Genomic DNA, 20,111 nt, shown 5'->3' with positions numbered 1-20,111 from the left:
AAAATTCTTGTCTTTCCCAAGAAGCAATAATAAGTTCTGGTGTATGACAAAAGGGAAAATAAAGACGAGGAAGGCAATCCCCTTCCCAAGCGTTAAAAAGAAAAAAAAAAGAAAAGGAAAAGGAATCAAGAGTATCTAAAATCTAGAAGGAGCCAGTCCCACGTCCCAGATCCCAATTTCCAATTTTTACCGTCTGGAGCTGGTGCTCTGTGGTTTTGTTACAAATGGTGAAAGGATACAGAAATCAAGACTGGGCAGTGGGTAACTGAAAGATGCAGAGAGTCAGAGACCAATTTCCAATTGAAAAATAGTGCCTGCATTTTCTGAGAAAATGCCGGCCTGCTCTCTCATGCTTAGCACTTCATTCGAGGACACTAGTCGTATTTACATTACTACTACTACAAAACTAAATGGAGCACCAATTAAACTAATAATAGCAGTCCTAAATCCTAATGATACTATTAAACTTAGACGGAATATATCATACTTCCCACTGAAGACTCAACTACTACTACTACTATTTAGTAGTATTAACTCAAAAATAGATTAGCTAGCAGGGATTGTTCCTTCTTCTTGTTGTTCAGATTAGAACATGAAAACAAGTGGGATGAAGACAAAAGTACCCATAATCAAACCAAAAACTGAAAAACACACAATAATGTTTCCTTGGTACCCAGATATGGGTCCTCCGTCCTCATAATTATGTCTTTGATCATTCACAAGCTAGCTGCTTCTTTTGTATAACTATTGCTAGTCTGATATCTCCTTAGTCTGCTGCTGCTACTACTAAAAGAGAAAAAGAAGGAAGAAAGTTAACTTTTTGATTGATTGCCTTTGATTACTTCTTTTCTCTCATGTAGTATAGTAGTACCACAAGGCCATCAGGCGCAAGTAGTACCACATCTCTCTTCGATCTTCACCACTCCCTGCTGCAATTGTCTCAGGAATCTTTCTACTTCTTCACAGTCCAACTCTGATTCTGGTGCTCCTCAAAGCAGACCCACAAGCCCCAGGTTCTCTCTCTTTTATCTCACTGTATTAAGTATGTACGGATTTTCTTTAATGCTTTTCTTTAAATCCAAGATTGGTTGTGACTGACTTTTGCTGGATGCTCAAGTTTTCATTTTTTTGGGGTTTGGTGGGTTGGGGGGTTGGTTTATGTTGCATTTTAACCCATTTACAATGACAAAAAATGGGAAAGGGAAAACAAAAGAAGGCCTTTTTCTTTTCCCTCTTATTGGGAATATTCTTCATCTTTTTTGTGTGTTATATGATCCGGGATTTCTTCTTGATTTGGTTTTTCATCTTTTTCTGGTGGTGAGAGCTGAGAAGGGGATCTGTACTATTCTGTCTTGCTGCAATCCAATTCCCAGATCTGTAATTTAGACGTACATTAGTATACATGTAATTGCTCATGAATGTGCTGAAGCTTGTTGGTTAGAGCCTGATCTTTGACTTCTTTACTACCAATTTGAGAAATAGCTCTAACTGATCTGTTTGCACCAGCGTTTTTTTCCCCTTTATTTGTGCCCATTTTAAACTATGAAAACTTTTGGATATCTATTATAATTAGTTTTATGAGCAAATAGGTAGAATTCATGAGCTTAGAGGTGTATTAGTGTAGTGTGTTTAATTGTACAGGTTAGGAAAGTTGAACTAATTGAGCTGGGTTGCAGAAACGGGGAGAGTAATGCAAATAGATATGTTTAATTGCTTGTTTAAAATTGGAAGACTTTGATTAAACGAGGTTTCTTCCGCAAATCTAATATAACTCCTTGTTGCTTTTGCTTTTCTCAGTCAAGAATTTACATTGTTGAAGTTGTCTATATCTTATTGGAAGTACTTTTCTCTTAATTTGGTTTCTTTTAACTTTCCAGATTGGAGACCTGCTACTATGCTTAAGCAAATTTTAGCTAAACTCCCTAGGAAGTCATTAAAATCTGATTCATTAACCTCTGTTGGAAGTGATTCTTGCAACACTAGTCCAAATTCAGACAACGGCATCCAATTTACCAACACTTGCAGTGTGATATCGAGTAGACTGAATGTAGTAAAGAGGAAGTCTTGGGCAATTTTTCCTGCTAGCATCATAGCTGGAGGGGACTTGGTCGAGCCTCATGTTCCTTTTAAAGATGTTCCAAACGCTGATAAACAGAGCTTATTCGTGAGTAAGTTAAATCTCTGCTGTTTGGTATATGACTTCAGCGATCCAGGCAAGAACACCAAGGAGAAAGACCTTAAACACCAGATATTATTAGAACTTGGTGATTTTGTTGCTTCAGGTTCTGCAAAATTCACTGAATCAGCAATTGCTGCAATTTGCAAAATGTGCGCGGTTAACTTGTTCAGAGACTTTCCACCCCGATATCACTCTCATGTTCCTCGTGGTGAAAGTGAAGAAGAAGAACCATTATTTGATCCAGCTTGGTCCCATTTGCAGCTTGTCTATGACCTGCTTCTCCGAGTCCTGAATCAAAATAGTCTCGATGCAAAGCTAGCTAAGAAGTACATTGACCACTCTTTCATTATAAGGATACTTGATTTATTTGACTCTGAGGATCCAAGAGAAAGAGATTGTTTGAAATCAATTCTGCATCGTCTTTATGGAAAGTTCATGATGCACAGGCCTTTTATCAGAAAGGCTGTAAGCAATATATTCTACCGATTTGTTTTCGAGACTGAACGACATAATGGAATTGCTGAGCTACTGGAGGTATTTGGGAGTGTAATAAGTGGGTTTGCTTTACCATTGAAGGAGGAGCACAAAGTGTTCCTCTCCAGGGCTTTAATTCCTTTACATAAACCAAAATCACTGGGTGTCTATCATCAGCAGTTGGCATACTGTGTTGTACAGTTTGTTGAAAAGGAGCAAAAGTTGGCTGTAATGGTGATACAGGGGCTTCTGAAATACTGGCCTGTAACAAGTAGTCAGAAGGAATTGATGTTTTTAAGTGAGTTAGAAGAGCTATTGGAAATGATTAGCATGGTAGACTTTGAGAAGATCATGGTGCCGTTGTTTCGGCGTATGTCATGCTGCCTCAACAGCTCCCACTTTCAGGTAAACTTTGCTGATGTTAATTTCTCATGGCTTAGACCCCTGGTTTCCTTCTTTTCATTGGATAAGGGTATTATTAATCACAAGGAGTTAGATGGAGGAAAAGATCTGTGCTATAAATTGTGATTTGTGACATCAAAAGCGAAATCTAAATCCCGAATAGGATGTTAATAAACTAGACAATGAGAAAATAAACGTGATAGACAACAAAGAAAAGGTAATGGAAAAGGGCTACCTAGAAGAAGCAACGGAAGGGTTGTTTCTATTCATTGTCTTCCATCAGGAACTAAGTAAACAAATGAGGCAGGATTTCTAATTTACCTTTAGAAGTACCATAAACTCTATCAAACGGACTGATGGTGTTAGTTAAACGGTTAAAACTTTTTGCCTTGTTTATTTCCTAGGTCAGCTATAGCTTTTATCGAAGAATCTAAATTTCCTGTTCAAGTTCTTATAAGCTGAAGGAGACTGTAAAATGGGGAAAAATTCTGAACCTGAATTCTTTATTCTTGATGATGTCCAGGTAGCTGAGAGAGCACACTTTTTGTGGAACAATGATCATGTGCTTAATCTCATTGCACATAACAGACATGTTATCATGCCTATGACCTTTTCAGCTTTGGAATGGAACAGCCGGAACCACTGGAATAAAACAGTTCTAAACCTTACACAGAATTTAAGGAAGGTTTTATCTGAAATGGATCAAGAACTGGCACTTGCCTGCCAAAACAAGGTGGAGGAGGAAAACTCAAAGTCAAGCTTGGCTGCTGAGAAGCGGAAAATGACTTGGGAACGCCTTGAAACTGCTGCTAGCTGCCAATCAATAGTCAGTAGCATTTCAGGAGTCAGAGAATCAGCCTCTTGTGTTGTTAGCTACTAATTGATGAGATGGACTCCTGTTCTTATGTTTGCATAGGATCTGGGAGACAAAATGAATAGGATAAAACTAGCTCCGCAATATATACAGGTGATCTTTGATTATCATAATATCCCTTTGGAGCTCTGTTATATGGGATGTCAACAAATTGTTTCTGTGTTATGATGTGAATTCAAGCTGTTTTTAAGGATGACTGCAACTCACTGCTTCCTTAGTGTTCACAGCACTTGTAATTTGCTCTGATAAGCTACCCTTCCCCTTCCCTAGGGGTTACAAGGAAACCTTATCTTCCTCCTCAGAAATTGTTGTCACTTGTAACCGTTATTGGTGATACCAAAGATGAGTGCCTGCACTGATATATACTATAATATCACATCTACATGTATTAAGTTGCGAGGCTGATCGTGGTTGAGGGCTGAGATTCCAGATTGTTGTGGTGAAGGCTGTTGGCATGGCATGTGTAATCATACTATACAGTTCAGCTCATCATTGGTGTGGAAGTAGAGGTCCGTGAGATTGCATAGACAAATGGAAACTTGTGTTTTGCTCAACCCTTTCCCTTGAGGAACAACTTTGTTCAGAATGTTAAATCAATATCAAGTTATTAACACCATGTTGTATACTTCTCCTTTAGGCTTTTGTCGGTTCTCAAATGCCCTTCTTTCCTTAACCAGGTACTCTAGCACTGAGTTTCAAAAAAAAAGAAAAAAGGTTAAAGTGACTAAGATGACTTGAGCACTTTCAGTTGGGCCGTAAGATGACTTAAAATCTAATATAAGAGAGTTGATGCGAATAAGATGGTTTTAAAATGGGAAGACATCAAGCCCAATTTACCCATCTGTTGCATGGACAAGAAAATCTGTGGTCTAACTGCAGCTCTGCCAAATAGTGGTCCAATAGCCGCAGGGATCTCCAATCGATTCGAGGCTGCACCACACAATCCATCTGCTGAATCGACTCAAGTGATCCATCTTCCTGAGTTTATTGTTTCCGGAATTTATTTTAAAAAAAAAAATTAAAGGGGTGATTCATCGGCCTGTGTTGCATTATTCTCATCCACAACTCTTTTTAGACTCAACTGTCATCTCAGTGCAATGTGTGAATAAGAAATAACGGGAAATGGGGCAGGGACGGTCAAAAAATTTGGTCATGATATGGTCAAAAAATTTTGTGCGGTCCAGATAACAAGTTGTGCATCGATTTTCACATCGTGTGTGGGGCCCGCAAAATTTTGTACTAAAGTTACACCTTGTGCAAACAAAGTTACGCCGTGCGTAATCAAAGTTACGCGTTATTGAAAATGGTCAAAACCGTCAGGGACGATTGCACCTTCAACCGTCCGTGCTCCTTGTCCGAAATAACGAGAGAGTCTAACGTCAGGTGTGTACCAGAATTCTAGAAGATGTTGATATTATTATTGTACCTGTCCTAGCTTTGGAACAGATAGAAAAACGGACCTCCCTACTGCTACATTTCAAGAATGAGGAGGATTTACGCTAAACAAATCAACAAGTGATTACTTGGCGCCGTACCTTATCCCTCATTTAAAGAGTGCTTGGTATTACTTTTGAGCAAACCTATTATTCATAATCTCTCTATGATCAAAATGGAGAGTTTATGACACATCTAACTTTCTTCGTAAGCCAAATTTGTTTTACATCAGATTTGGCAGTTCAAGACATGCACGGAAAAGAGGTGCAGTGATTCATCTAATTAAAAAATATATATTTTGAGGTTTCAATTCGTGGTGCCATTTTTTTAAATCTAATGTATCTGTTGAATTATAAATTTATTAATTTTGGTGCTTGCTAATTTGATGTATCTCCGTCGTTAATAGTATAGATTTGCGAGACTGAATTATAAAATTGTTTTATAAAATAAAAAAGAAATAGAGAGTTTATGTGTGGAGACTGGTTGCAATTAATTGTTCACGTGAACGTCATGACGTGCATGTACAGATCACCACTTCACATGCACCATCCAGTTGAACTGCTCAAAGAGACAGATTGAGTGCCAAGTGCCAAGCGCGTCCCTTGCTCTTCTTCAGCCCTCTTTTTTTTTTTTTCGGTTTTATTTTCTTTAAAAAAAAAAAGAAATCAGAATTTGCTATTGAAAGCAAAAATCTTCAGAATTCATAATAATGGTTTGATTCATAAATTCGAATGGGGACCAAAGCAACCATGAAAACCATATCATACAAAACAACGTGGTTGTCCGTATGGATTAGGTGAGGTTTGTATACATTAGGTGTTTTTTAAAAAAATTTTATTGTAACATTGTATACTAAAAATTTTTACTCTAAAATTGTATTTCGAATATTTTTAAAAATTTAAATTTTTAAAATGTTTTTAATCTTCCCGTATTACAACCACCCATCACCGCTACTCCTCCACCCCCAGCAATACCACCACCCTTCTCCTCTCTCTTTCCTCTACCTCCTCCCTTGTACCCTTTCTCTCTTCCTCGCTTCCTCTTCTTTATCCTTCCTTCTTCTCTTCCTCCTTTTTCCTTTTTTGATTTGGTAACAGGGAGATAAGGAGGGTAGGAGAAGAACAGGGGGAGAAATAGAGAGGAGATAGGATGAAGGAGTGGAAGGGGCGGTGGTATGAGAGAGGAGGTGATGGGTGGAAGAAGAAAGAGAGGGTGGAATTTTTTTTATGTAAAACATTTTTGAAATGTGTTTATTGTAACATTGCATGTTCTTTCAAAAAAAAAAAAAAAATGTGATCTATTAATTTTTTAAAAACGGGATAATGGAGGGGGGAGGGAGTGTAAGCAAGAGGTCTCGAGTTCGAGTCATTCTGCTTACAAAAAAAAAAGGGATAATGGAAGCAAAGCTCCATGTGATGGACTGAGAACCTCATTAGAGTGGGGAGGGGCCAGCCGGTATAAAAAAATTAGTAATAAACAAAAGACACATATCGAACACAAGCCCAGATGTCAGGATTTTGTTGATGGATAATCTATAAAGATATTCCAAGTGATCGATAGGTTCGAAATTATTTGATGCCACCTAGACTTTTTTGATTTAAATTCAATTTTTTTTTTTACACTGATAGTGTATACACTGTCAGTGTAGGAGAGACGAACCCTTAAAAATAAGAAAAAAGGGAAAACATGGACATTGAGGCACAACTATCTCAAGACAATCTTTTACTATCATCGCATTCCAAAGACGCCGTGAAGAAAAAATGCTGCCTTTTATTATTGGATAAAGTTTGTGCGTTGTTAATGGGATGTTATCGGGTGTCTAATAAATCTTTCTCCTGCCCAGCGGGGGGAAAAAAAACAGAAACAAAAAGGAAATGGATCCATCTTTTTAGTTTGATCCATTTCCCTCAGTTGTTGATTGGTTTGTCACTTTTTGTCTGGGTCAAAATCTTTAAAGGTCAATATGATGGCTAGAATACATGTTTCCAAAAAATATCCAGTAGGAATCAATTCTATGTATATGTGATAGGAAAATTCTATTATATTGGTAATAGCAGTTATGCAACTAATTGTGTTTTGTTACGTTGCATTTAGATTGGGAGATTTGATAAAAGATTTAAAATCCTTTTAAATCAATGTAATTTGTTTCGATTATTTGGAAGGCGTTTGATTTGTAATTCATCAATTATTAACATTGATGAATTACAAATCAAAATGATATCCATCTTTAAACGACAATCTTTTCAAATCTCTTAAAGGTCAATCTTCCAACGCAGCCTAAACCATGGATGGACGCCATAAATTCTACAACTGCTTTCAAAAATGTACCGAATAGATAAGTAAACGGAGGAAATGAATGGATACGTAATTCACCCTGATTGGGTAAAAATGTTAAAAAAAATTTGTTTTTTTTAAAATTCTTTGGGGTTACGTAAGACATACGTTTATTTTTTGGGAGAGTAGTTGTAGGACTGAATCCCGTCGTCACTGAGGGAGCAGCATCTAAGGTAAAAGCTTAATAACGAAGGCATTGGTGATCTGGCCCGTTCACAGTTTTGGTACACCCATCCAGAGAAACTAGGGAAAGAAATCAAAGATACGGAGAGAGGCAGAGGAAATTTCCCATTGAATTTCCAGTCAATTTGGGCCAGTCCCCACCTCCTCTCTCTCTCTCTCTCTCTCTCTCTTTACTAGCTATTAATACCCCTGGCTACTACTGTTGCTCTCTCAATAGTAGTACTGTAGTAGTACCATCTTCATATTCCTTCCGGCTAGTTTTCCTTTTATCTCTAGCTGTTCACTGTTGTGGGCTTGCCAATTTCAATTGAAACTGTAACGCAAGAAAAGCCAGCAAAAAACAAACAAAAAATCATGGATGGAGCACCAGGGTACCAGGGGATGTCTTACCAGGAGCACCTCCAAAGGCGTCGTGAAGAAAAAGGCGTGCTTTATACTTGGTTTGTCCTAGGGCTTGATTCACTTTCTTTTTTACTTGCTCTTAAAATCTCTTGATCTTCTCAACTAGAGACTTTTTCCTACATTTAGTCGTTACTGCTTTCTTTCCCCTTCAGAATTTGAAAATGGGATGTCGGTGTATGAATTTTTTGACTAGTCTATATATTTCTAGTTTTTATTACTACTATGGAGTTATTATTTTTTTTTGGGGTACATTGGAAGAGTCTATTTCTTGTATTAGGCACTGAATATTCTTGTATTTATGAAAGACAGGGAAGGTTGAAGTGAAAACTATGGTCTAATTTTGCTAATTTATGGGTGCAGTTTGTTCGCATTATGTTGCTGTTTCTGCTGCTACGAGACCTGTGAATGCTGCTTAGACGTTGTCTGCTGTTGCTGCACCTGATTATATGGGATACTTCATCTCATCTGATGTTAATATACTGAATAAAACGTTTTGGTACAATGAATAACCGTTTTATATGGGATACCCCTCAGAAGAGGGGACGGTGGAGTTTGGCACTTATCGCTTGTGTATGGTGACTTGCTCTCTCTATGGATTAGTATTTTACAGCTGTTGTTTACACGACTCTCTCTCTATTGCAAGCATGGCCTTCTTCTATCCTATATCCAATTTCCGGGAAAATAAGGAACTACGTTTTAGGGTTCTCGTAACAAAGCTTGTAAAAATACAGAATTGCTCAACCTTTGAGTCATCATTCATCTAGTTTACTTTCTGATAGATTATAAAGTAACTGGCGATGCAACATAATGACTGATTTTCTATCAATCGATACCTATTCAGGATGTTAAACCACCCCCCTCCCCCCTCTTTCCAAAAAAAAAAAAAAAAAAAATTCGATCCTCTCCTAAAAGAAAGAGAAAGGACAAAGGAAAGCAGCCACTCACAAGGAGCTGAGTGGAGGAGTTCAGAAAATGTACGAGCAAGTAACGGAAGTGAGGGCAGAAGTTAGCAATATGGAGACGAAGTTCACAGCATTGTTATCCAGAATGCTAAGACCGGAGATCTTTTTTACTGTTGGTCCCGGTTTCTCAACCACCTGCACAAAAGTACGCATCAGTTTATCGAAGTCCTCATTTCTGTTGATATTAATTGAATCCCTGAAAAAGGGAGATTCTTGGATCAACATGTTGATCAATTTAACCAGAACATGCACCGTGGACAATTGTGTTCATGAGTTAACTAAAGTTAGACTCCAAAATTGTTGCTCAAATTCATGCCTCAAACGCATGATGTGGCATAATCTCCAATTACAACTGCATTATCACCGTGCTAATTTTCAAGCACTGATTGTTCAAAGGCCATTCAAACATTTGAAAATGGGAGCAGGGTAGGTTGTAGCTGGGAGATGAGGTTCAGGCCACGAAAATTTACAGGAACGAGGATGAGATTTAGCGGGGTGACATACTCTTATTCTGGCTGTAATTTGAATGCCTGTAATTTGAATCCTTTTCCATTTTACACGTTTCCAAGACGATCATTTTCCGCTAGGCAGCAAAAATAAATGAAAACCAACATGATAAAGATACTATTCTTTTAAAAGGGGAGTTAGAAAAGAAGGTACAAGCTGGAATGAGTGTGGTGAATAGTGGGTGCATCTCGCACTTATATAAATCATTTTATTTTTTGTTTTATTCTGTCACAAATCAAGATGATTAACAGGCAGCGAGAACTCATGACTAACGTCGGAGGTAAAATCATCATCAGAGACATAACTGCAGCGCATATATTTGTTCTGTAAAACCACCAAGAAGTTACCTTATTGCGGACACTGCAAAATCCACTAAATTGCAGAGTAGCTCCCAACAGAGAATCTATGACGCTTCCAGAAACTCCTGCCAGAGCAGAAATTGGTATGACAAGTAGCTGCTTCAGAGCTACATCCAAAGAGCATGTTGTAATTAAGTAACCAGGTAGAACAAATGCCAATCCAATGACACTGCCCGCTGCTGCTGCCGCTAGAAGTCCAGCTTTGGTCACACCACCATTTGTACCCCTCCGAACTGGCTGATATGGTGGATGAGAAAGATGAGATCCACAGAACTGATTCAAATATAATAATTGCAATTCTGAAGACTAGCTTCACATAGACTATTTCATAACCTGTGTCTCTTAAAACATAAACATCCAGTTGTTCAAGCTTCAAAAGTTAAAAAATGAGTTGGATTTGCCTGCTAAAGCAAACCAGACAAGAAGGTTTGGAGGAAAAAGGAAGATTTACCAATGGCACAAATTATTAGATAACACAAGAACTCAGGGGTTTTATCGAAGCATTCACCAGCACTTAAAAGCTGATAAAAACCAAACCATCACATCTTCTCGTTGCAATATTTGGAGGTTTAACATCTAAGAACAAGTTCATCCCGATTAAGTTGAGACTTTTTGAATACTAGCGCATCAAAACGCCAATTATGAAAAAAATGAAGGAAATATAACTGGAAAAGGCCTATCATTATGCTTGATTAGAACAATTAGTAACCGGGTCAAATTGCAAGTACCACATACCAGAAGGGATACCAAATGAGTTCAACAATATCAAGGAACACTTAATGCACATCTTGTGGCTACAGATGAAATAAAATCCTATTCTAAAGGAGAAGCAGGAGGACTGGGAAGGATATCAGATAAAGTATAATCAAGTTGACCTTTAAGGTTGTGATCAGTCGAGGCTGCTCATCACTCAATATCCCAAGTTCTGATGACCAAGTGTCTCCATTGCAGCAGCAATAGTGGCCAATGATGGCACCGACTAGATACACCATACTGCCAGATTCTTTTGAATCGAGACACTTGTCCTGATGACCAGTCAACTTCCATGCAACCAAGACCAAAAGGCTGGCTATGCCACTGTTTGACAGAACTTGGATCCTGCAAAGAAGAGATCCGGAGAGACGATGGGTAAAACGAAAAAGATTAAGCACAAAAACCTCAACAAGTGGAACGTTATAATTCCTCTGTACGAGCTGTTTGTTCAATTCAAATTCTTACTAGCATTTTCTTTTGATTTCCAGTCCCCTATATGGCATCTCCTACTGTAACTCATCTTCTTCCCAAAAGCTTTTTAAAGAGTAACGTGTTACTTGCGGTTTTGAAAAGAGTGGAAAACCACTTTCCCCAAAAGTTACAGAAGTATAAGGTAGAGCATTCAATGGATGAAAATGGGAAAATTAATCATCCTGATCACACAATAACACTATTTTAAATCCATTGAATTTGAATTGGTATTTGATATGTAATGCTTTAGCTTCCATTAATTATAGGGAAAGACAAGGCAACGAGCTTCTATTCTAAATTTGGAATTATTTCCTGATCTAATTCAATGATCCTTCTGCCCAATAAGCAGTAAGTAGCCTTATTCTAGCTGAAGCTCAAATCTCCACCAATTTTCCTCGGTTGCTATTCTCATATTAACTGATGTGATGAAGTTAGCATTACCGTAAATAGTAAGAACTGAAAACTAATTGACTCTCAAAACACACAAATTTAGTTCATTGTGGTTAACCATAAAAATGTCGTTGCCAATAAAGCACAGATACTCCAGAGGAAAATATTGGAAGGATGGAAATTTACCAATTCCGTTGACCTCCCTCTTTGAACTCAGCGTCCAGTTTTCGTTTTGTCTCCTCTCCATATTTAGTGAGCTTGGAAGAAGTGAAAAAGAAAACAAGCAACATTGCCCCAAACCTACAAACTCCATCAATCCCACAAAGAAAATAAAAAAACTTCACCTAATTCAAATAATAATAATAAAGTAAGCATCCGTAGATTAGAGTTCCGAGGTTCCAGAACCTGCCTGAAATTGACGGCAATATGAAGGGTCATAACAATAAAGCCAGCGAGAGCTCCAGAGAGGTCAAGTGACTTCTTTCTATAAGCTCTAAAAGCAATTATTGAAGAAATGAACGCAGCGACTATGGGTTGGATCATCTGCTTATCCATTTTCCTTTCTGTTACCGCCCCTTCCAAGTCAACTCAGCGGGCCGGCCGCTGCTGCTCTGCGGTAGTTTACTGAGGCTCAAGATGAGACGGCGGTTCCAAAGAAGTGGAGGCGAATTCGGTTAATTGGTTATGTTCGGTCGGGTTGTGGGCATATCTTGGCGCTCCTCAACGTCGGGCGGCGTCATGTGCACTGCACTGTACGATGATTGTACCCTGTATAATACTACTAATACAGTATACGGATTTTTTAAGTATCCAGGTCGCTCCTTCAGACGCTTACGTGTACTCATCTAAATTATGCCTATCGGTTAAGACACCTAATTTACACCTAACGAGTGCAGATTAGGCCTGCGTCCCAAATTCAGTCCCCTTGGTCCCATGTTCAGTGCCAATTTGTTTGTCTGGGACTTGGATGGGTGGGTATAAATTGCCATGGCAGGAGATTAACTCAAACCAACACCACAGGGTATTAATGCTTTCAACCCTCAAAAACCAAATAAAATTAGTTATCTGATTGAATCAAATCAATAGGAATGATACTAGAACCACCGGCCTTTGGCTGGTAGCCACGGTCAAAGCATTAAAACTTGGTTGGTGCATAGAACATCCATCTAATCCGATGGTGATTCAGTCTCTTCGGATTACCCTTGAACCTCTTCAGGTCCACCTCTCTCCCTGATATAAGATAGAATAGATTTATCATGTCTCCGTAAAAAAAAAGAAAAAGGAATGATGCTAGAAAATATTAGTGGCTCCTGAATCGTCTTGTGGAACCAAGTGCACCCAGTTACTGGAGCTGTTCAACCCACATTTTGTAATTTGCCGGGCCGGCATTTCTTTCTTCTTTACATGAAATTTGTTTTGGCTCTCCTCATTGCCACTTGCCAGACATAATTGGCTGGAATCCAATCCGTCCCGCAAGTAAAATGACGAATGGGAAGCTTGCTTTATTTTACTGCTCCCGCCACAAATCCAACAGCGCAAGCCAGGGCACCAACCTCTTTTTTCCCTTATCATCCCTTCCCTCTCCATACCCCAACTATCAGATCCATTCGCAGAAAACTTATTCACAATCTCCATTCCCAGAACATTACGCAATATATACAGGTTGCTGCATATATAACTTCTACGTGCATAGGTGAAAAGGACCAAATCTCCAACTGTGCATGTACAACACTCCTTTAGGCTTTATATCATTTCTGAGGCGCTTTTTTTTTTTATATATATAGAACATGTTTAAAGAGTGAACTGCATTCTGCAGTTAAATCCACCATACACATTCTTCAAACAGGGAACTTGATTTACCCAAAAAGGTATAGAAATTTCAAAAATCTACTGGAAGCCTGGAGATTAGTTGTAGACTGCCCTAGCTTACACGACAAAAATATCCATCAAAATTTTGACAGTTGGCAGTCAGTTTTGCATTTCTTCTTCCACTCTTCAACAAGTAACACCAAATGTAACATTGAGGTACAAGGTTATCTACTTAGTCCATGTCCCTGTGTTGAATCTAACCATTGCAGTGCACTTCCCGGCTTCCTAATCTCAGATTGCACCATGAGATGGTTAAGAGCCTGAAGAAAAGATATGCTGTAAATCTATAAATCAAAAGAAAAGGATTACAAGAAAACTGCTACCTATCCAAGCGGAAGTAGTAATGGTTAGGGAAAGATGAAAAAGTAATCTTAAAGCTGGCTTAAACGAAATCATTTACATCTGACTAAAAGGATCTGCTGATTTTCCAGCCCAACTCAGCTATTCTTGTTCTATCAAAAGGAACTACAGTTAGGAGCAACAAGTACGACTCATAATAAATATTCAATAATGGACCTGACAGAGGATCGCATGCGACCACAAAAATTCACCATCATTTCAGAAAAACCATTTGATGATCAAAACATGAATTTTGTCAAAATTCTGCAAGAACATCCATCAAAATTCCAATCACACAGTTATGATAGAGTAGGTTATCTACTCACATCGGCAAGATTTAACTGAACAAAGATAATGTTTGAAATGAAAACAAAGGAAAGACATGTTAGCACCTATTTCTTTTGATTTGTTCTGGACAGAGGAATATGTTCCGGATTACACTTAATAGTACTATTTACACAAGTCGCTTGATCAATGCATCAGTTAAATCTTGATCATCAAGCAGAATTAGATCAACAAAGATCTGTACCTGTTAAATGGGCAGCAAGGAGTACCTAGGACATGGAGATTTCTCATCCATTTGGTAAGACCATTCAGGTAAAAGTTGGAAGTTAACAACACCAGATGAATTCTTATGCACGCTGAGGTTAGAAGCCACTTCCGACAGATGAATTCGTATGCACCCTGAGGTTAGAAGTCTCTTCAGAGTTGCATGCGCACATCTTGGGCATAGCAATCACCAAAAGCCAAAGCAATGTTCAGAACAATAAGGAGAAGCCAAACATGTGAAAAATCACCACCTTCCCCTGCCTCCACTCCTTCCTCTTCCCCTTCCACTACCTCTACCTCTGCCTCTAAATCCCATCCTACCATGGGCTCTAGGATCATCTCTTTCAAAATTAAACATGCTCATTCTTATATTCTCTGCCTCCGTTGCATTAGGATTCTTCTGAACCTGAACAAGTCAAAAATAATGTTAATGAGATGAACAGCTGCAACTTTTTATGGTATAAATGGTCATATCTGATAATATCATATTCATTTTAATGTGGTAAATAGAAATCTGAATTTCTTTATGGACACCTAATTTTATTGATTCACATTTATCACTTCAGTGTCATATTATGGTTGATAAAGAGTAAATATGCAAAATGGAGTACAATTTTCTTTCATTCCAAAAGGTTTTAATCTAGACCTAACACAAATAAGATTTTGTTAATTGATTCTAGGTCTAAAACTTATTGGTTTTGTTATCTATGCTAGAATCAGAAGTAAAAGATGATAACAGGCACGCTTTCTGATGTAATTAATGCAGAGAAGGTATATATCTAACTCTTCTCAGTTTTTACCAAGGATACGTAAGGACGTACATGGATACGGAGACACACACACACACATTCATATACATGTATCGCTCATATAAAAAGTTAAAGCAAAGCTTCAATGCCCATGCTTTGCTACAATCCATTTTACAAAATTCAGAGACCCAAAACCTTTTGAATTATCAAGCAGCACTTTTTCTGTAAGTAAAACATTAACCACGTAGACAAAAACACTGTCAGAAGAACATCTCAATTTCCTCTCGAGTCTCAAATATGTTCTCCAACAAAGGCATCCAAACTCCTAAAATGAAAAAAAGCCTATAATGAGGCTGTTTCATGAGAAGTACGAAAAACAACAGACAAACAACTAATATTTGAGACAAACTGCCCGTACTGAAGATAATACAGATTTAAAAAATATGCTTACATGAACATCTTCCAAATCAAATTTCTCTTGAAGCTGTCGTGCAAGGTCCTCATCTAGGCTGACATCATCTAGGCTGTGTGCTGTTGAACTGCTTATCCCGGTTTTTCTCCTTTCCCACTCATCTAAAGTGAGGGTTGCAGTATCTTCCTCCTTTTCTTTCCTCCCATGTCTCCTCCCCCGGAAATGCTTATTATCATGGTTGGGCTGACTCATTCTCTGGAGGAGTTTTTGAGCAGCTGCTTGGTTTTGAACGGGGATAGATTCAGCCACTGTAGTCACAAGAAAATATACTCACATAAATAAACAGTCCTAACAACAAAAGGAGCTTTACACCATAAGATACAGAAATGTGCATCACAATATATTGATCTCTGTTTCTCCTTTTAACCCATTAATTGTATAAATGAGGGAGGTTCCAAGAAAAGCATATTGGATAAGGTGTGTTCTCTAGCTCACTTTCTTGGCTTCTTTTTCTTGCTCCATTATTAGACCTCAAACTTATCATGTTTTGGAGGACGAAGACCTATACTGGACTAAGACCATCCAAAACCCAAAAATGACTTTAAATACTGTTCTCCGTTTGATCTATCAACCCATAAACAACCTTTTAAAACTATTCTTTTGGACCCAAAGCTAGATCTACTTTGCTAAGGTTCATTACCTAACTCAACGTTTTACTGTCAACTTCATTCTGTTATCTATATCTGCCTACCATCCCATGTTGGTCCTACATTCATAAAAAGGTGTTACTGAGCTTCTGGTATGTTGCTTGTTTGCACAATTTCCATGAATGTTCATCTGACTGCTAACTATTCTTAGACTCAGGATCTCAAAGAAACTAAACCTCCTGTGGCCTCTCTTATATCAGCAATAAGGTTATATACGCCCCACCTTCTTTTTGCCTTGCGTGAAAGTTGGTGGAGTTATCTTCAGCATTTTCAACACGAGCTGGCGGCTGTACTTCAGTTTGCCGGCTATCCATTATGACGCTGCGGCTCTGAGATTCACTCATCTGCCTTGATGTCGAACTTTCACCAATTTCAGAAGCGGTCCCCAGGCTACTACTGGAATATTCTATAACCAAGGAATTACAAGGTTAGAGATCGCACTGAGTTTAATTGTTTGACGTAAAGTTGAACCTTTCTGCATATGCAATTGCAAAAAATTTTGAGCGCATATTACATTAGTCAGTCATTTATTATAAGTCAATAAAAGATTCCTTTCAAGTGTATTCCTCAAAAGGAGACTTTCCACCAAAAAAAAAAAATCCACGATACTGGAAACTAAAAAACAAAGCAAGAAGAGTTGAGATGGAAAAGAAAAAAAAAAAAGAGAGCATTATAGAACTGACGAGAAGTTCTGCTCTGCTGTTGCAAAGATGCACCAACTTGGAACTTCTCAAATCGTGGAGGGCAACTAGCTGCAGTTTCATTCAATGGTCGCAAGGCTGAACGTGAAAACGCTGAATATTTTTGGTTCATCTCCCATTCTTCATACAGTGACTGAACCCGACCTCCTAAAACTCTCGTCACTTTGGCATCTAAGCAGACAATTCCATTGCGAACCTTGGCATTATTCTCCAACAGAACCTGCCAAAAATAAACAAAAAATACAAGAAAAAAATAGTTATAACAACAACACTGCCAACAGCTTCCCCCATTCCCCAAACCAAAAGGCCAATGAAAAGGGAGGAACCCATATATGCAGCATTTCCTGAATCTTTTTTTTTGGGCTTCCTGAATCACTTATTGACAGCATTATCCTAAATCACTTATTTACAGCAATTTCCAAATTATGAAGTAAGACATTGGTTGAAAGCCAGTGCATTCTTGTAGAGTAGAAATTTTTCAAAGAAATCATATCTAAGCATCAAAACTGAGAGATAATCTGAAAGCAAACAAAATGACAGAGACAAATGAAATGATATACCTTAGTGCCAGGCACTACGTCATCTGGAATTGATGACAGATGAGAATACTCTACGGCAACTATTTCAGTTTGGCCATCAGTAAGGTTGAATCTCAGCAGGCGTCTATTACTCGAATTTCCTAAACTCTCAGCCACATTGCTCTTACCTATATCTCTAACAGAAGATATCTGTAATTTAAAAAAATAAAAATAAAAATAAAAATACACACGGATGGTTGGGCGGCGAGAAAAAATTAGGATCCTGCTGTCTTATATGGTTTACCTGAAGGACTTTGGGGCCTTGTAGATGCGAGGCATGGCGGAGATGGGAAAGTTCAGGCAAAGATTTCCCCCCAATGGATCGCAAGTCCATGTTGAGGAGTGCCGATTCGACAGAATCCAGGGTGAGACGCGAAGATAATTCAGCTGCTACTAGAGCTTGGACTTGATCGACGTGTTTGAAGCACCAACCTCGGGAAGTTAGGGTTTGCAAGTGAGACTGTACAGCAGCAGCTGAAGAAGATGGGGAGGTTTCCATCTGGTGTATTGTTTGTAGGCTTTTAGCGGCCGGTACCGATAGGTGTTCGTTATTTGAACGCCCGTTAGCAGGCAGACGGGAGAGCGGAAATTGGTCAGTGGCAACAGGAGGAAGTTCGATCGGGGCCAGAGGGCCTTGGGCTTTGTTTGTCCTTGGGCTCTAATTCCAAGCCCAAGTTCATGACTTACCCCTTGCCTGGAACCCAACTCTCTTTTCCGGTTTGATGTAAGGAACCGAAACGAATACTTGTGGGAGCTTGGTCTGATGATTATACGGTGGATTCATTATTTATTAAAATTTCATATTGATTAGACGTTATCGATGACTGGATCATATATATATATATCCAGATAACTTTTGAGGAGTAAATCATTAAGGTACTTGTCAATATTTCAGAAAATAATTTTGTTTATCATGTAACATGATGAAATGTCAATTATAATTTGGAAAAATCGTTCAAAATGTTTCTCACATTTGTAAAATGACTTTTTTCGTCTCTCTTACAAATTCATATTGATCAAATTTGGTCCTTACATAGGTTTCTGATTAGTTTTTTGCCATAATCCATCACATGCCTTGCACGTGATCATTTTTAAGGACAAAATTATCAAATTAATTTTACACAATTCAATCCATAGTCCCTCGTATTTTACAAAATAAATTTTTTCGTCTCTCACATTTCACAAAATGAATTTTTTTGTCCCTCACATTTCCATTTTGTGAAATGTGAGGGACGAAAAATTCATTTTGCGAAATGTGAGGGACTATGGATCGAATTATGTAAACTTTAATTTGATAATTTTGCCCCTTAAAAATAATCACGTGCAAGGCACGTGGTGGATTCCGACTAAAAACTAGTCGGAACCTAGGTAGGATGAATCTGTAAGGGACGTAAAATTACACTTTTAAAAGTGAGGGCCGAAAAAAGTTATTTTACAAAATGTGAGTAATGTTTTAAATGATTTTTACTTATAATTTTAATATTTTTAGTTATGACAAAATATTATTTTAGGTGGTCAGTGTCACTAGTTTTCTTCGCGCCTTGTAAATTAGCACATGCACCGTCAGTTTCACTCCCATAATTAAGTAGGACAAATCACATTTTCCAACCTTTTTTTTTTTTTAAATTCGGAACTCAACATTATTGTAGCCAGAAGTTGAGAGATGGCAACAGTTCCTTGTTCTAGCCTAGGGCTACCATATCTTTTTGGTCTCCTATACATGCTTTCAATGTGCATCACTTTAAACCACAATCTCAATGAGGAGAACAGATCTCGCGAAACAGAAACAGAAAGAAGGAAAGTCATACTCATCCAACCACTTATGTGCAATGGACCCAGAGGAATTAATCCCAGTGTCTCCAACACCGCAAGAGCTGGCTTAGCAGGGGCCACCAATTCTTAGTCATGTTTCTGAGTTACTCGATAAACGAACGCGCGCGCGCGCGCGCATATATATATATACACACACACTGAGCCAAAGACTTCTTCCGCTTTCATGAACTGTATTCGTGAAGTTTTACTCCATTTCACCTTTAAATAGTTGTACTACATTGTTTTTGGTCCATTGTACATTCAAAGGTTACGACTTTAACACAATAAGTCCCATCTCTTTGGGATGCTTGAATGGCAAATGAACTGCCACGATTCCTAGAAATCGTTTTCCAACTTAGAATGCACTTGACATGATTCAGTGCCACATGCCAATTGAACCAACCCCTTGATTATTTTTTCTAGCTTTTACTCTTCTTGTCAAAGTTTTGAGTCTTTATTGTTTTTCGTACTTCATATTATTCTTTCTGCAACATTAACCTTAAGTACACAGATTCACGTCTCACCAACTCTTTTTATTCTGGTATGGTTAAAAGGGCAAAAAGAAAGGAAAAAGCTTCTGCCATATATCAAATGAGAGAATTGAATCAATCATAAATAGACGAAAGAAGTACTATAAAATTAACCTGAGGGTACGGGCACAAGCACAAGTT

At 38.2% G+C, this 20,111-nt stretch overlaps 3 protein-coding genes and 1 long non-coding RNA gene across 5 annotated transcripts; 2 read left to right on the top strand and 2 right to left on the bottom strand.

Annotated features, from left to right (window-relative positions):
- The first annotated feature begins 627 nt into the window (after positions 1 to 627).
- LOC113695769 (serine/threonine protein phosphatase 2A 57 kDa regulatory subunit B' kappa isoform-like) lies at positions 628 to 4,545 on the top strand. The gene is made up of 3 exons (XM_072054848.1): positions 628 to 1,013; positions 1,878 to 3,058; positions 3,579 to 4,545. Exons 2-3 carry the CDS (start codon positions 1,895 to 1,897, stop codon positions 3,933 to 3,935), a joined length of 1,521 nt encoding a protein of 506 aa, XP_071910949.1. The 5' UTR covers positions 628 to 1,013; positions 1,878 to 1,894; the 3' UTR covers positions 3,936 to 4,545.
- Positions 4,546 to 8,178: 3,633 nt separating this feature from the next.
- Positions 8,179 to 8,844, top strand: LOC113696062 (uncharacterized). The gene is made up of 2 exons (XR_003449663.2): positions 8,179 to 8,320; positions 8,643 to 8,844. It is a non-coding gene; the product is annotated as an uncharacterized lncRNA (long non-coding RNA).
- Positions 8,845 to 9,015: 171 nt separating this feature from the next.
- Positions 9,016 to 12,480, bottom strand: LOC113696061 (protein PGR-like). Its single transcript, XM_027215386.2, has 5 exons — positions 12,134 to 12,480; positions 11,911 to 12,024; positions 10,986 to 11,208; positions 10,099 to 10,347; positions 9,016 to 9,379 (listed from the first exon to the last, which is right to left on the bottom strand). The coding sequence occupies exons 1-5, from the start codon at positions 12,277 to 12,279 to the stop codon at positions 9,248 to 9,250; spliced, it is 864 nt and encodes a 287-aa protein (XP_027071187.1). The 5' UTR covers positions 12,280 to 12,480; the 3' UTR covers positions 9,016 to 9,247.
- A 2,031-nt stretch (positions 12,481 to 14,511) lies between these two features.
- On the bottom strand, positions 14,512 to 18,210 carry LOC113696060 (uncharacterized). Of its 2 annotated transcripts, none has more exons than XM_027215385.2 (6): positions 17,873 to 18,210; positions 17,611 to 17,778; positions 17,033 to 17,270; positions 16,573 to 16,755; positions 15,682 to 15,950; positions 14,512 to 14,887 (listed from the first exon to the last, which is right to left on the bottom strand). In XM_027215385.2, exons 1-6 carry the CDS (start codon positions 18,125 to 18,127, stop codon positions 14,726 to 14,728), a joined length of 1,275 nt encoding a protein of 424 aa, XP_027071186.2. In that variant the 5' UTR covers positions 18,128 to 18,210; the 3' UTR covers positions 14,512 to 14,725. The 2 variants fall into 2 exon arrangements, with proteins under 2 accessions (XP_027071186.2, XP_071910948.1); XM_072054847.1 differs by having other exon boundaries at positions 17,611 to 17,764; positions 17,873 to 18,050.
- Positions 18,211 to 20,111: the final 1,901 nt, after the last annotated feature.

The sequence above is a fragment of the Coffea arabica genome, chromosome 6e (assembly GCF_036785885.1).
Source record: "Coffea arabica cultivar ET-39 chromosome 6e, Coffea Arabica ET-39 HiFi, whole genome shotgun sequence".
Classification (NCBI taxonomy): domain Eukaryota; kingdom Viridiplantae; phylum Streptophyta; class Magnoliopsida; order Gentianales; family Rubiaceae; genus Coffea; species Coffea arabica.
This window is presented reverse-complemented; position numbering and strand designations above follow the sequence as displayed.

Excerpts from the sequence above, each read along its gene's own strand:
- LOC113695769 (XM_072054848.1), top strand. The coding sequence starts at position 1,895 with ATGCTTAAGCAAATTTTAGCTAAACTCCCTAGGAAGTCATTAAAATCT. Across the intron at positions 3,059-3,578 it reads TCAACAGCTCCCACTTTCAG|GTAGCTGAGAGAGCACACTT; the intron begins GTAAACTTTGCT and ends GATGATGTCCAG.
- LOC113696061 (XM_027215386.2), bottom strand. The coding sequence starts at position 12,279 with ATGGATAAGCAGATGATCCAACCCATAGTCGCTGCGTTCATTTCTTCA. Across the intron at positions 11,209-11,910 it reads GAGGGAGGTCAACGGAATTG|GATCCAAGTTCTGTCAAACA; the intron begins GTAAATTTCCAT and ends TCTTCTTTGCAG. Across the intron at positions 10,348-10,985 it reads GACTGATCACAACCTTAAAG|CCAGTTCGGAGGGGTACAAA; the intron begins GTCAACTTGATT and ends CCACCATATCAG.
- LOC113696060 (XM_027215385.2), bottom strand. The coding sequence starts at position 18,127 with ATGGAAACCTCCCCATCTTCTTCAGCTGCTGCTGTACAGTCTCACTTG. Across the intron at positions 15,951-16,572 it reads TCACGCAAGGCAAAAAGAAG|TGGCTGAATCTATCCCCGTT; the intron begins GTGGGGCGTATA and ends TTGTGACTACAG. Across the intron at positions 14,888-15,681 it reads TTGATTTGGAAGATGTTCAT|GTTCAGAAGAATCCTAATGC; the intron begins GTAAGCATATTT and ends TGACTTGTTCAG.